Raw genomic sequence first — 16897 nt, 5'->3', positions numbered from 1 at the left:
TGCTTTTCAGTGCAAATAACTGTAGTTGTATCTACGATGAAATCCAAAGCCATGACCTCACCCTCTTACAAAGGGTTTATTTCTAAATCTTACCCAAGTAATTGTGCATTGCGTGTAGCAAAGTTTCATTTTTATAATTTATAAAGGCATTGCATGTTATATCTCCATATTTAGCAAAAGAAAATTCTACTACCTGTAATGAAGTACCTAATTTATTTTTACATAGTCCATGTGAAAATTAAAAAAACACATGGAAATTATATAATTGGAAGGAGTATCTGAAGCCTTGAATTGAAAGGGCTATTCCAAATGTTTTAAAATACTTTTAGGGCATCATGCTGTCAGCAATCCCACTGAATGCAGACATCACTCACAGAAATCAGGAGAGAGTTCATGGCAAGACCCAAACTAGTTTGAAAATAGTCATCCAAGTGCAGCCATCTTGTTCTACCCCCACCTTGTCACTTAATAGTTCAAAGTGGATTGGGTAGATTAAAAGAAGTCAATGTTACTAGGCAATGGAGAGTGTAGGCAGATTAAGTAGCCTCTCGAGCAGGAGATGGAGGCAACCCACATACAAGGGGTATATAAACGCCCTTAAGGTCAATTGTCCACTCTCTGTACCTGTATTTTGACCCAAAAAAAATGCTACTAATTATATTTGGAGATGATATTCATCAGGAGAGAATGATACTTCACTGGGGAAGGCCAAATGAACGACAGCAAATGTAAAAAGCGCATTGGACCATCAAAGACAAATTTGGTGGTGCTTAAATAAAATAATAATGGCATTTATTACTTTTTGGAGTGGGGGTGAATTAGAGTAATCATGGAACAGTAGCATGTTACTTGTCACGAAAATAAAGAACATTTTAAGGATAATTGACTCAGAAGACAAAGAATATAAATGGAATAATCTGGGGTATTTGTAACCTAATTTTTATTTCCATGCTAATCCCGAAAATATTCTGGACATGCCCTTTCCAAAACTCATAAGTATTATATTTTATTCTATTTTGTCATGCAGGGAATATACCTAATTTCTCTAACTTCTAAATTTTTACTGCAAATACCAGCTCTCCCTTCAACATGTATGTAAACTTCAAAGAAACTGCGGGAAATGCCGCAACAGTAACTTTTAACGGAGTCATCCGCTAATGTGCATTTCAATGCAACAATTTCAGAGTGTAAAAATCATTCGCCTTGAGTGGGGTTTGAACCCTGATCCCTCAGTATCCAGTCGAGAACTTTAGCCAGTTAAGCTATCGAGGTATTCTCATAAACTCTGAAATTTAGGGGGCTTTATAGGAACAAGATGTTGTGACGAAATACCATACATACAATGTCACAGGCATTTGTAGTCGTGCACGACACACCACAGTCCACGAGGTTAAAGCCAACTTTTAAACACCTAGGCTGTTTATACCTTAACAAATTCCAAACAAACTGCGGAGCCCCAAAAATTTCAGATTTTAAGAGGACGCCTCGATAGCTTAACTGGCTAAAGCACTCGACCGGACATTGAGGGATCCTGGTTCGAATCCTGGTCTAGGCGAATGATTTTTACACTGAAATTGTTGCATTGAAATCAATGTTTAATCAAATTTAATGCCATATCCATCCGTTCATAATGTGGTGGTTTTTCACATTGAGGTAAATTTTGATAATTTTTAATTATTTACAATACATGAGATTCATATACCTATGTACTGATTTATTTGAACCTTACCCCCTTGATTATCATTCAACCTTCAATCATTCCTAAATGGGAGAGATTCTACATGCCTTTAGGGTTAAAAAATGCAATCAATTAAAAAAATATCTTTTTTTAGTGACATTTTAATTCTTCGAAATTTTCATATTTTTGTTTAAGTTTGATACAATTTTTTTAAGCTTGTCCCCATTCTTTTTTCTCTCTGTGAATGAGTGTGTCTTAAGGTGATCATCATTTTCCAATATTTGACCCAGAATCAACAAAATCCATACAACTCTGGGATTGCAAGACTTCAAGGGGTAGGTATTTTCTCATACGAGATGTCGAGGCCTTGGATTTCAGATTTATCAGGGACTATCTATTACCCTTGTATTATTGGGGGATCTTATCAATACTTCGAACACAAACCGTCTACTAGCAGAGAGTCAATGGCCATTAGGCCTGAGTTGGGCACTTTTCCCGTCGACTAGGGATTTGATGTAACCAAGGCCTTAAGGGGGAATGTTCACAACCTCCTTAAGTTACTTCTCCCGACTATTAGCTCATCAAACTGCATTTGCCCTATACTTACTGTATTGTTTCTATTTTTGAGGCAGAGAGTACAAAAAAAGGTCTATGTCACTTTGCAACCAGATTTACATTTGGCTTTGCTCCCACTTGCAAATAACATTTCCATGACAGGGGAGCCACCTTTTGACAAAATCCAATAATGTTGTGATGGGGTGATTTGTTGATTCAACACTCAGCATAGAAAGGGGGAGGGAGAGAAGCTGATGGGAGAGGAGAGTGAGCTAGGAAAGTCAGGACATTGAAAGCGATAAAGATGAGGTACAGAAATGTGACGAGGCAAGAAAATTTGCAGTGAAATAGGGTCTTCAGCAGGGCCAGTCTTTCCACCCCTGAAACTCCTTCCCTACTACCTAGTATTTGTTTGACTGAATGCCATCTAGCATACTTAACTATTTCCATGTATTTAAATTTGAAAAAAAATGACTGGATTCATTGGCTATGCTATGCAAAATTACTCATTCAAATATTTTGTAGTAATTATGTTGAACTGAATTAAAATAATGGCAGGCTCAGTAAGAAGGGTCAAAAAGATTTAAAAATTGCAATGCATTGAGGACAATTTAGAGTAAGACTGTATAACATCACATCATTTTCTCCTGGATTATATATACACACCTAAAAATATAGACATATATAATATATGAGGATTACCATTGGATTACTGACCAGAGGGCCCAAGTTAGATTATGGGGCACCCAAGCTGTGAATTTTCAGAAACATGATCTTCCTGGGAAACCATGGGCAGTGCAGGGAAATGATGTGGCCCCTATACTTTGATGTGCGAATTTCACATGCTGTTGGTCTTAGTATAGGGTGAACTCAACCATCACCTATCAAACCAACCTTTGAGTTGATACCAGTGTTAATGGTTTTAATATACTCATACATGTACATATTACTTTTCTGCAATTTATGGGTAGTAACTCTACAAGGTGGGCCAAAAGCCATCATCAAATTCATTCCATTGCTTTCAAGGCACTTTTATTATATCTATTCAAGACATTATATTTTAGCTACACCTGCGTATCTACCTTTGTGGGTCAGGCACTTCTTCTATTTTGAGTAGAACTTCAAGTAATTGTTCTTTTCAAATATTTTTCTTATCTTGTTTCTACTAAATGGTGTACTGATTCTACTTGGGGATAGGGTATTCTACAGTTACATTAAATAAGCAGGTAATCCTCAGATTTGCCATTGACTGCTATTCATCCTAGATGATATAATTCCTCCAACTCCACGTTACGTATACCTAGAAATAGTCTGCAATAAAAATGATATTTCAGTCAGACATGGCCCAGCACTTGAGAATTTCTCTTCATTGAATAATCTCATTGGAATTTTAATCAGCCTCAGGATACTCAAAACATCTATTTCTCAAAATATAGTTACTTTAAATATATATAGGAACTCCTTCATACACAATATTTTTCAAAATCCTTACCTGAGATTTAGTCATTCATTCTCCATTTTAAAGTAATCTGAAGCTAAAAGTATCAAACTTCAGGAATGCAACAATTTCAGAGTGTAACAATCATTTGCCTTGACTGGGATCCCAGTTGTTCTCTTAACTTTAAGCTACTCAACTTGACCATTATTATGGTTCCTCTTTTTCTTCTAGACTACATAAAGCCCAGCACTTCCACATCATGTGTTACATGGGTGACAGTGATCATGTTGAATCCATGCTTGGCTCCCTTTATCTCATAAGATAAAATTCCAAAATTTTGTTAGTATTTAATTGGAGTGAAAAACTGTAGTTCTCAGGTCATGTGCTTAAAACAGGCCCCAAAGAACAAAGGATGCCTCATTCCTTCAATTCCACCCTTTCACTCACCACAAAGACTTCAGGGGATGAGTTTAGATTGAGCAGTGTAGTCACTTCTCAACCACTTTTTTGCCTCCAAACCTCAACCACTGTATCCTCCCCATTAGCCATCTGAAGAAACACTGTCCTTTCTAGAACCCTTTGTCCCAGTATATTTACATTATTTCCATATTGCAAGAAAATGAAATGACATTAATGGGTTACACTGAGTGACCACCCAGGAATTGAAATTTACCAAACTTTTTTAACTAAATGTTCACCAATGCATTTTTAGTGGGATGCTTCTCTCTCTCAATACTTCAACCTTTCCATTACATGATCTCCAGAAGGTGCTGGTCTATGCACAAAAGGGAATTAAATGATTGCCTTTCCCTGAAGGATACAAACCGGAGACCCTTCCTGGATGCATGATTTCATGCAATATTATATTAATGAGTAGACAACCTACATTTGGAGTAAATACACAAAACATAATCAGATCAACACTTTCTTCTCCCTACAAAAAATACTATAAATGAGGTTAAGAATAAATGTGATGAATACTAGTGTTTTGCTAGATTATCCATTGAATGAAGAGCTTTGGAGCATATATGGTTGCAATTTATTAAAAAATTTCTTTTTCAATGGACGACAGCATAATTTGAAACACCTTCCTTTGTAAATGGTAGTACATGAGGTTGACATACTCATGTCACTGTCATAGAAATTTCTCAACATTGCCTGTCGGACAGAAGCATCATATTATTTAGCACCATTCATTAGAAGAAGTTATTTTTATGAGCCCATTTGTTATAACCATGATGTTGCGTAGTTTTTGAAATCTCCAATTCATCATTCCCTCAATATTTTTTCTACCTTGGAAAGAGGACTCAGATCTCCCTGTAAAGGAGATACAATGAAAGAGGAGCCTAAATCCAATGAACATCCTGACATTTCTTGGCTACAATGAGGGTTGATCTACCAAAGTGTAGCAGTTTGCGCAAGCTGTGATGACCCTGTGCTAGACCTCTTGACTTTAAAAGACAGAGAGATCAGGACTTCTGTGTTCTCTTAGTGCTTTTCTTTCAAATATGTGAGAGAATTGTGAAGTATCACATATGAATTACTGCAGAAAATGCTGGTTTGCTAGAAAACTTGAACCCATGAATGAATCATTCCTTCTGGTTAGAGTAAAGTGCATACAGGAATGATCGCCTAAGTGAAAATACAATTGATATTAGCACAAAAAAAATTGTTATATTCTATTCAATAAGCTATAACGTAGGTGACAGTAGATCAGAGTCTCGCAATTATTAATTTATTTAACCAAATGGAACAACCAATTATCAAATTCAGGATTCTTTTGTAAAGTGGATGAATGGCTTCTTTCATTTTAAGGGAAATCCCCATTCAAGAATTATAAAACTTTGAATTCTGATATAGAGCATGAATGAACAGTGTGATGCTAAATATTTTATTCCATCAGTTCTAGAACTTCCTATGTGAAAGAATAGGGGATGTTTTAGATTAATCATCTATTTCAAAACATTTCATCTACATCATTTTTTGTACTGCCAAAACATTAGTTTTGCACACTAGCTACTGTAATAAGGTGATCTTTAAGGCAAAATATACTTTAAAACTATGTGATATTCCACGTCTTTTCCCCTGGCATCTTGGAAACTACCAATTTGTAGCACATGAAGTGGCATGGGTCGTTTGTGTAGCACAGCAAATTCAATGTGGTTTTTGCAATGGCACAAACCATCACAAGCAATTCTCACGCTTCCTATGAAACTCAAGATGGCAGAGGAAACAAAACACCTTGCTTAGAAGAGGAAAGATGACCGACAAGAAGGGGAAGGAGTTAGGGAGGATTTGGGTCTAATTTTGGGGCATAGCGGAAAGAAAGAAATTTTTCTGTTGCCACATATACTCATGAGTGCAAAGCACGTCCAAATGCAATAAAGTATTGCCTCAATATATAAAGTTCCAATATACATTATTGATATAAATAGATAAATGAAACTTATCGAGTCCACTTACAGGATTCACAATAACTTTCAACATATCATCATTCAATATGAAGTTTTCTTGTTTTTATAAGGATAAACTAATTGCTTTATGGTAAATGTTTTCCAATTGCAATAACTACCAACGTTTTCTCAATTCAAACACAAATAAAGTATGACATTAACTTATACAGTAAAGCCAAAAACCTGCTCTGGAAGAGTCTGCGGTGACATTTTCAGGTGAGGTATTCAATATCCTTAACAAACGAGAACAATACCATTCAGAAAACTAGGCATAAATTTAATGAAACTTCATTTTGTGTGGTTTAAGTTTGGCAACTGGATGGCTGATTTCTGTGTTAATCATCATGCAAACAAATCAAAAAGGAGATTGGAAATGTTTTTTGAAACATTCAGGGCCCAAATCAGCTTCTGTAAATCTATTATTAAAACAAGAAAGAATATAGAATTTTTTCTATTCATGGGTAAGATTTTTTACTTGGTGCATACTACCTTGAACAAAAAGTTCCCGGAATAACCACCGTGTGGCGCTCCCATCGTTCCGATTTGAGTTCTGTTTTTTTTGTTAAATTGGTACATCTGTTGTTGATATTCCCTTTAAATCTTAGTGTCATAACTTGACATTTGCAAAAGTTACGTAGCCAAGAGTACATCTATCTCTGTGTGTGTTGGCGATTTTTTACAATTTCAGAAATGGATTTAAATTTGCAACAACGAACTTGTATTAAATTTTGCGTAAAAAACGGATTTAGTGGCGCACGGACGTTGGAAATGTTGGAAAAGTGTTTCGGCAACGATTCTCTAAAAAAAACGGTCGTTTACCAGTGGCACGAGCGGTTCAGAAGTGGTCGTGAGTCAATCGAAGATGATGAACGCAGTGGCAGACCATCGACATCGAAAGTCGGTGAAAAAATTGATAAAGTAAAAGAAATGTTGGTCAATAACCGCAAATTAACCATCAGAGAAATAGCGGAGGACTTGAACATTGCCTATGGATCCGCCCAAGACATTGTGGTTAATGATTTGGGTTTCCGTCGTGTAGCAGCAAAGTTGGTGCCAAAAGACCTCAATTTCATGCAAAAAAGAGACCGTGTTGACGTCGCAAAAGACATGATTTGCGAGGCTGAATCCGATCCCACATTCATCAAAAGGATCATTACTGGAGACGAGACGTGGGTTTATGAGTACGACACGCAATCCAGACATCAGGCAAGTGAATGGCGTTCACCAAATGAGCCGAGACCAAAAAAACCACGTCGTTTTCAGTCCAAAAAGAAGGCAATGCTGACGGTTTTCATGGATTACAACGGTGTAGTGCATCATGAATTTTTGCCAGAAGGCCAGACAGTAAACAAAGAGTATTATTTGGGCGTTATGAGACGTTTGCGTGAAGCAATTCGCCGAAAGAGACCAGAAATGTGGGCAGAAAACTCGTGGATTTTGCACCACGATAACGCACCGTCGCACAGTGCTATCATTATTCGTAATTTTTTGACGAAAAATGCAACAAATACCATCCAACAGCCACCGAATTCACCTGATTTGGCTCCCTGTGACTTCTTTCTGTTCAATCGAGTTAAAAAACCATTACGGGGAACGCGTTTTAGCAGCCGAGAGGAAGTAATGGAAAAAATCGCAGGAAGCACTGATGGACATACCGAAAACCGACCGTAACTTTTGCAAATGTCAAGTTATGACACTAAGATTTCAAGGGAATATCAACAACAGATGTACCAATTTAACAAAAAAAACAGAACTCAAATCGGAACGATGGGAGCGCCACACGGTGGTTATTCCGGGAACTTTTTGATCAAGGTAGTATTTATTTTGTGATTGAGGAGCCCTGGCAATCAATTTGGAGGCAGGAAACTTTGATTGATATCCTTCTCTTAATTCTACCACAAAAAAGAAATTCATATATGGTAATGGCTGAGAAATGAAATAGGTTTCAGGAAATTGATGTTAGTGAGGGGGAAACTTGAGAAATATTGAGTGTCTAAATGCTTCACAGCTTGGGTTTTCATATTTTTATTTATACAAATACCCTTCTTTTACTAGAACAGTTTGTGTATAACAAAAAGTATGAATACTTTTGTTAAAGCTTAAGGATTCCACAAGCATATTTTCTCAATACATATATAGTCCATCTCCCTTGTTTCAAGGATACCCAAGTCCTAGAATTATGTATTCTCTTTGGAATTTTAGTTTCTTCTATTAATACACATGACAAGGACTAGCATTTTGGATGAAAAACAAATAAAAGAACTTATGATATTTGTGATTTTCTCCTTATTTCAAAGTCACAATGCTTAGGACACAAACAGAATCCAGATTCCTAGAGTATCCTATGAACCATTACAGCCCAAAAAAAATTATTCTTCAGTTGAAAAAAATCATAATTTGGCTTATACATGCAGAGTAGAAATAAGGTGAGAAATGCCAAGCTACATTTGGGAAAATTGCACACATGTAAACTGCTGCCATGATATTAATGTTAGTATTATAAATTGGAGCACAGTTGATTGCTGATTATCCAATGTCCAGTTATTTGATGGACAGGTTATACATTAATCCCAGCTAGAGGTATCCCCTCCTGTTTCTTCCCTCTTGCCTCAAGTAGTAGTAGTATTTATGGGAGGCAACTGACAGCTAAGGTCATTTGTGCCATTAGGTATGGATGGGAAAGGAAGGGTGGAGAGAAACCCGGCGTTGGCATTAGCCTACTCTAGTTGAAAGGTGCCAAGAGGTCTACAGTTTAACGTCCCATCCGACAGACGTCGTACTCACTTAAAGCGCTCTCCAAGAAGCACCTCAAGTAGGGATCGGGACACCGTTAAAAATATTTATTGTCCCCAGGATTTGAACCCAGGCCCTCTCGGTGGGAAGCTAGTACGTTAGCCACCACACCATCCCAAGCCCCTCTTGCCTCAATATTAGAGGCTAATGATGTTTTTAATAATTGTACATATACATAAGTCTTCAATTTCTCCGTATTCATAGGAACCTTAGTAAGTAACTGCGTATGCTTATTCAACTGATAGTCTATTTTACTGCCCTTAATTAAAATTTAAAATGTTAAATTTAATTGTAAAAATCATTTATATAACACCGACAACATCCATTGATACACACTTTAGTGCATGGAGGTATGCGTAGAAGCCATCTGTGCCAAATATTTGGGGGTAGGGGAGGATAATGATCTTGGTATATTTGCTCTGAGGGAGGTGAGAGGGTTGTGACGGAGATGTTTAGTGACAGGGACTAATTTGACCACTCCCACCCAAATGGACCATATGCCTCTGCCAGTGAAAGCTGAATGACCTGGCCATGTTTACTAGCGATTATTATCTATTTTTGGAAGTGTGATGGCAGGCACTGACAGATAGCATCAGACTATTACCTGCCAAAATCACAACTTTACTGGGATGTGCATCCAACTCAGTGGGACTGTTTTTCAAATTGATATATGCACATTTTGTGGAATAAGCACAAAAATTTATGATACATAATTTTAAACACTTACTGCAAGACCTATATTCAAAGGTTAAGAAATGGAATTGACAATGTTGCGACTAATGGTTTTATGTGTATATCAATGTTCATGGTTAATTTTTCTCCATAAAGATACATGGAAACTATGGGCAATCTACTAACAGGAATTTCAAATATACTATACTTTGTTGAATGGTGAAAAGAATGAGATCGATCAAGGAAATGATAAAGAAAAAAATAAGGAACACAATATAAAATCCATCCAAAAAATCTATGGAGACGTGTCCTTGAAAATATGGTCATAATACCTCAGGACTTAAATATGAATGTTTACCAATCAGTTTCAAATGTCAGCACTTTCCCCAGGTTATTAAGGATAATCAGCACTCTACTGTACATTCAAAGTCTTGAACCAAAACAGTATCAAAAATTAATGCTTTGAGAGGGTTGAAACTGAAGGTAAGCAATGGTATTTAAGAGGCTGCCAAAACTATACTAAGAGATAATCATTTGACCATTTAGAGTAGCTAAAAAACAAATGCCTTCCAGAGGAGGCATGTCTGTAACACTATTTTTCCTAAAGCTTTTGCTTCTATCTCCACAGGTTCCAAACCAGAGATCTTTTCAAGAAAATAAACTCCAAACATTAGTTTTACTGCATACAATTTCAAGGAGAAAGGTCTGTTTGAGGCTCTAGGTTGATGCTTATGCAAAAATATAAAAAAAAAACATCAGAGAAATTAGAGTGACTTTATTTATTTCTATCATAAAAACTGATAGAATTGTGTAAGTAGAAAACTCATCTAAATAGACATGTCACGAGGCAAATTACAAAATATTACTGACCCTCCCATGCCAACAACTTATGAAAATAAAACATGCAATGATTAAAGAAAATTCTCTTCACAACACTGTGTTTCTACAGCTATACTTCATACCTTTACTTTCATTTAAGCAACCTGCAAAATGTACAAGTAAAATTCAAAATGAAACAAGATATGATTGTTAGTCTGTACTAAAAACGTAAAAACATTTGTTGCTGTAGTCTCTATAAAATACTACTGCCCAAGCAAATAATGAAAATACATATTGTCAGAGGCAGATGAAAATGTTAATACCTTATATATCACGATCACATTCTTACCACCTTTTGGTGGTCAATATTTACCCACATCATCTCTCATCCTGGAAGCAATGTTAGGTAATTTGTGAAAAGCATTAAAACTGCTGTGATTTTGAGCCATTTGATCTACAGACATGACCCCCAAATAGGAACAATTCTTGATGTAAATCCCTACTATCTAAGGTAGGTAACATTTCATTTGTATCATTCGGGATCCTTGATCTTTGGGCTCACATCTTCTCCCCTGAAGATGTCCTTTAAGTCATGCTCATAAAGGGCTATAAGGAGCATGATACCCAAGCCACTAAGGAGGCCAAACAATTGGAGAACAGACTGAAAAAATGATCCTCCTTCCTTAGAATGGCTTGCTGTCAGTTCTGGGATCTGAAATTAAAGCAATTTTTAGGATCAGAAACCTAGTTTATGTTTTTATAAAATCCTCTTAATTACACAACTTATAACAATGTCAATCAAATTGTGAACCAGTAAATCAAATAGTTATAAAATGCATGATTATTTGAAATGCAAATATATACTGTTATGCCATTTCTTTCAAGCTCTTTGCCAAGCAAAAAAATTTGATATGCTGTAGAAAGCATTTTCAGGATATTAGTGTAGATATTAAAGATCAAAACTTAACACCAATTTTTGAAATGTTTTACAGTTTTGCTCTGCCCATGTGAAATAAGAGCTATGTTTATTCTCTTTCCATTTTATTATTGATATTTCATATCATTATTTTTACTACAGTTACTGATGAGCAGATTAACTGTTTTGTGAATTATCTGTGTTTTGTGAGTTATCTCTTCTCAGCACCCGAAATTTTAATGAAATCACAATTGTAAAGGCAACTTAATGCTTCGAAACTCATACTTTTAAAAAATAGAAGATTGTAATACTACCTTGATCAAAAATTTCCCGGAATTTATTCAGAAAATTAAAAATACAAGTTTATTCATCTAAATCTATATTGTCCCCTTCAAAGTAATCCCCATCGACTGCAACACACTTATGCCAGCGCTTGATCCAATCCTCGAAACATTTTTTATATTCGGTTTTCGGTATGTCCATCAGTGCTTCCTGCGATTTTTCCATTACTTCCTCTCGGCTGCTAAAACGCGTTCCCCGTAATGGTTTTTTAACTCGATTGAACAGAAAGAAGTCACAGGGAGCCAAATCAGGTGAATTCGGTGGCTGTTGGATGGTATTTGTTGCATTTTTCGTCAAAAAATTACGAATAATGATAGCACTGTGCGACGGTGCGTTATCGTGGTGCATAATCCACGAGTTTTCTGCCCACATTTCTGGTCTCTTTCGGCGAATTGCTTCACGCAAACGTCTCATAACGCCCAAATAATACTCTTTGTTTACTGTCTGGCCTTCTGGCAAAAATTCATGATGCACTACACCGTTGTAATCCATGAAAACCGTCAGCATTGCCTTCTTTTTTGACTGAAAACGACGTGGTTTTTTTGGTCTCGGCTCATTTGGTGAACGCCATTCACTTGCCTGATGTCTGGATTGCGTGTCGTACTCATAAACCCACGTCTCGTCTCCAGTAATGATCCTTTTGATGAATGTGGGATCGGATTCAGCCTCGCAAATCATGTCTTTTGCGACGTCAACACGGTCTCTTTTTTGCATGAAATTGAGGTCTTTTGGCACCAACTTTGCTGCTACACGACGGAAACCCAAATCATTAACCACAATGTCTTGGGCGGATCCATAGGCAATGTTCAAGTCCTCCGCTATTTCTCTGATGGTTAATTTGCGGTTATTGACCAACATTTCTTTTACTTTATCAATTTTTTCACCGACTTTCGATGTCGATGGTCTGCCACTGCGTTCATCATCTTCGATTGACTCACGACCACTTCTGAACCGCTCGTGCCACTGGTAAACGACCGTTTTTTTTAGAGAATCGTTGCCGAAACACTTTTCCAACATTTCCAACGTCCGTGCGCCACTAAATCCGTTTTTTACGCAAAATTTAATACAAGTTCGTTGTTGCAAATTTAAATCCATTTCTGAAATTGTAAAAAATCGCCAACACACACAGAGATAGATGTACTCTTGGCTACGTAACTTTTGCAAATGTCAAGTTATGACACTAAGATTTAAAGGGAATATCAACAACAGATGTACCAATTTAACAAAAAAAACAGAACTCAAATCGGAACGATGGGAGCGCCACACGGTGGTTATTCCGGGAACTTTTTGATCAAGGTAGTATATGGGCTTTCTTAACCCTTCCGCTGCTCTGAATGTACCAGGTATGCTCAAACAATAGGTAACTGTGAACCCTCCACCCTTTCTGTGGTTCGCTAAGTATTATACATTGAAATTTTATAAAAACTATTTTCTGCAAAATTAGAACAAAAACTTTTCTATTAAATAAACAGTGAATCTATATTATTTTAATTTTTTCCATGTTTTTATAATTTATATTATTTCACTATTTTGGGTATAATAAATGTTACGGAGACTGATACCCTCCATTTTCACTGCATGTGAGAAGTATTTCAGTGAGTCAACCACAGCCAAAGGGTTAAAAGTTTTTAATGCTAATCACAAAATCATAAGTTGTCAATAGTAACTAAGGTTTTAATGCAAACATTTTTACACTATCTGTTCTTTCCCATAATCGTTTTTCTTGCATTCACTAGCCCTGAGAATTCTGTATTCTCCTTTAAGGAGATAAAATTCATAGTTTTACTATACAATAAATACGTCATAAACATCTAAAATGAACTATTTTAATCTGTATCATATGAAAAATATGCTTCCATATTTGTCCTCTTTTTTTTTAAATTCATCCTTTGCCGGTCATTTGTTTTTTCCTGGCTCCTGGCTCACTCAGGATTGATTCAGTTTTCCAAGGAAAATAAATTTTGCTATTCACTTTAAGATGGTTCTGTGATCTTTAAATTCTATAATTCCACCCTTGTAAAAGAGATGAAAAATGAAAAAATGTATTTTCCATTACTAAAAAACTAGAATGAACAACATGGAATGAAAAAGGAGAGTTTTTGTACATATTTGTTTATATCATAACCATATTCTCCACATATTTTGGTTATCCGTTTTTTTTATTATCTTTACTTCATCATGAATCCATTAGCATGGATTATTGAGGGTTTACTATATTGAAATATATTCATAGGAAAAATGCTGCTCTGTTTAATTAAATATGAGGGCTACATAACACCAACAACAAATCTTAATGGGTTCCTAACAAGTATGAAACCCATCAATCCTTGTAGTGCCAACTCAATGTTCATTCTTTCACATTAATTTTTCATGTTCCTAATAACATGCTGATGACAGCAACGCATGGGCATTTTCTCGTGGGTAAAAAATTAATTTACAAATTTGAGTAGTAAAAATGCATAAATAACCTTGAAACATCCCTAAGAAATCTATTAATAACAATAAATTAAAATGTTTAAAGAGGGGAATCAATCAATGCAAAGGGAAGGTGAACCTTGAGCCCCTGTCACTGATGATATGAAATAAACATTAACACCACGCTTGCCACTGTGAGGTAAGATCATCAAATAAAGTGGAGAGTTCTGGTGACATCATCTAAGGTTTACTAGCTGGTGTATGGTTGTTGAGCTACAATTTAAATAACTCCATCCAAAATAATGCTCACATGATAGTGAAAAACAATGAAAAGTATTTCAAATCTGCAGTGAAGAATAGCTTTATGATAATATTTTTTATAATGAAAACATATGTACTGACCATATCCACCAGTGCAATATACAAAAACATGCCAGCAGCTGCAGCAAATATCCATTGTGATGCAGATTCTGTATCACCCAAAAAGATACCAAGAATCATCCCAATATAGCACAACAATGACGAAAATACATTGTAGAAAACAGCTTGCTTTGCAGTCATACCAGCTTTTAAAAGAACAGCAAAATCTCCTGAAAATTAAAATGGAAATTTTCCTTCAACGTTCTATAAACTGAGAAACAATTGATACCAAAATAAAAAATACACAACCAAAAAGTATATTGAAAGATGATTTTGTTAAAACATGATTCATACCTAATTCATGAGGGAGTTCATGGCATAAAACTGCTACAGCTGTTGAAAAGCCTCCAGCAATGCCAGCTGCAAATGCTGCACCAATAGCCATGCCATCAGTCATGTTGTGTAATCCATCACCCATGATCACCATCCAAGCAACAGAAGATATTGACTCAGGGGCTGAGTGGACATGACCATGAGTATGTGAATGCCCATGATGAGGACGCTCATGCTCCCTCAGAATGACTGTATAGCTATTGCCACCATCTCCACCCTCTTCTTCGTCTTCCTCTTCCTTTGTTGCTTCTCTACCTTCAGCATCCTTGGGGTGAGTTTCAAGATATCCTCTTCCAATTCCTTCTATTGGTGACTTTACAAACCCTTCACTGCCATCTCGAACCATCAACTTTTCTAACTTATCGTCACCTGTTTCAGCTACAGATTCACTGCAACCATTTTGCCTTCGACGCTGTCGAGATTTCTTTTCCTGCATGACTGACTTTTCTTCTGAAAAGGAAGACAGTTAATTAACTGAGCATTTTGGGATTTCAATCAGTATACACCTAATCAATACTTGTACTTAGGAGAATTTATGAAGTGATTTTCATTAACATTAGAAGGGCAGCATTAGCCAGATTGATCATTTTTAAACTTCAAACCCTTCACTCTTCCATACTTAGGGTTGAAAGCTAGTGAAATTTTAGGACATTCAATGGATTTTGGTATTGATACTACTGGCTTATTTTTTTTCTAGACTGTTTAGACCCAGTTTATGAAATATTAACCCATATAAGATGGACAGTCAAACGAAAACCAAACACCTGCAACAACAACCAGTCCATGTACCAATAAGGACAAAACCCCACAACTGAGTGTGCCTGTGAGTTGTCACACTATGCAGTTCTTTTAACACAGCAATGGTAGTATCGATTCGTACAAAGCTAGCTTTCAGCTTTTAGGGGACTGTGTGTTATGGTGAGTGTTCGGTTTTCATTTGATTGCCCCTAGTACCTAAAAGAGCCAGACCAGTTTTATTGCTTTCAGAATTTCATATTTTCATTATTTTATTAACAATTCAGATTTTACTCAGGAGTAGGACCAATTTTGCCCTTTTATGATAATTTTTCTTTACTTCCATCTACATAGGACAAAAACATTTTAAATGGCAATAATACTCCTAACTTTCCCAGTCTTATCTCAAGAAACACACTGGTAAATAAATGAATGCCAAATACACTGTATTACTTCATTCCTAGGGATATGGGATGCATATTTTCTAACACCTTAATTTTTTCCTGACTATTCTTTTGTGGTCATAGTGCCTTGACAGCATATTGTGCAGGAGCACTCCAAAGCCATCTCAACACATGGTATTAATGGAAGCAAAGGAACACAAAATGAACATGACTGAGTTAGTGGGAATGGAACTTGCCTGAGAACTTCCTATATTCTAACCAGAAATTGAACACCTAGCCCTAGTGGTGATACAGAACACATAAAAAAACAAAAAAAGAGTGCTAAAAGAGTGGAAACCTCCCAACACGAAAATGGATAACAAAAATATTGGGTAACATTATATTCTAGCATAGTTGGTTTCAGATCCTCCATTTTTCCATATTTACATGTACATATTCCTAATATATTTTTTATAGAGTTAAAAATTCACTGGTTTTCAATGGCAATTTCTCTTAAAAATTATCCCAAAAACCTCATGGAGATATCCATGAACACACCAGAGAGGATGTACATCAATGTTCAGGAACTGCGAAACTCTGAGATTCAATTTGTACATTGGTAGAATGATTTGATTTGAAGACAAAAAAAGTTGATTTTTCATATGCAAATATCACCATGCATTAGCATATGGTATATTTACAATTTATCCACATTTCCCCAATTACAGCAAAAAAGATGTACTGTTTTATTCATCAAGCAAATCCTTACGTATAAATTGCTGATATTTTGTTATCACTTGTAAAAATAAGGTAAGAGAACATGATTACTTATCAATATCTTTTAATGAAATGGTAGTCTACTGTTTACGGTAGGTTTTGGATTCACACAGACTTGCTATCCCAGCATTTTTTAGCTTCATCTCAAACAGCACAACTAGAGATGCC

The 16897-nt window shown here is 36.1% G+C and overlaps 1 protein-coding gene across 3 annotated transcripts in view; it reads right to left on the bottom strand.

Moving 5' to 3' along the window:
* Positions 1 to 10349: 10349 nt before the first annotated feature.
* LOC139692087 (zinc transporter ZIP6-like) overlaps positions 10350 to 16897 on the bottom strand; it is a 76150-nt gene continuing 69602 nt past the window's right edge. For all 3 annotated transcript variants that reach the window (XM_071590122.1, XM_071590129.1, XM_071590137.1), the window contains exons 8-10: positions 14796 to 15284; positions 14484 to 14671; positions 10350 to 11120 (exon numbers count right to left, since the gene is read on the bottom strand). In XM_071590122.1, coding sequence (XP_071446223.1) covers positions 10941 to 11120; positions 14484 to 14671; positions 14796 to 15284 — 857 coding nt within the window. In that variant the 3' untranslated portion in view covers positions 10350 to 10940. The remainder of the gene's footprint in view (positions 11121 to 14483; positions 14672 to 14795; positions 15285 to 16897) is intronic.

Source organism: Hetaerina americana, unplaced genomic scaffold, assembly GCF_022747635.1.
Source record: "Hetaerina americana unplaced genomic scaffold, ioHetAmer1.1.p SCAF_1, whole genome shotgun sequence".
NCBI lineage: Eukaryota > Metazoa > Arthropoda > Insecta > Odonata > Calopterygidae > Hetaerina > Hetaerina americana.
Note: the sequence above shows the minus strand (reverse complement) of the source record. Positions and strands in the feature narration are given on the sequence as shown.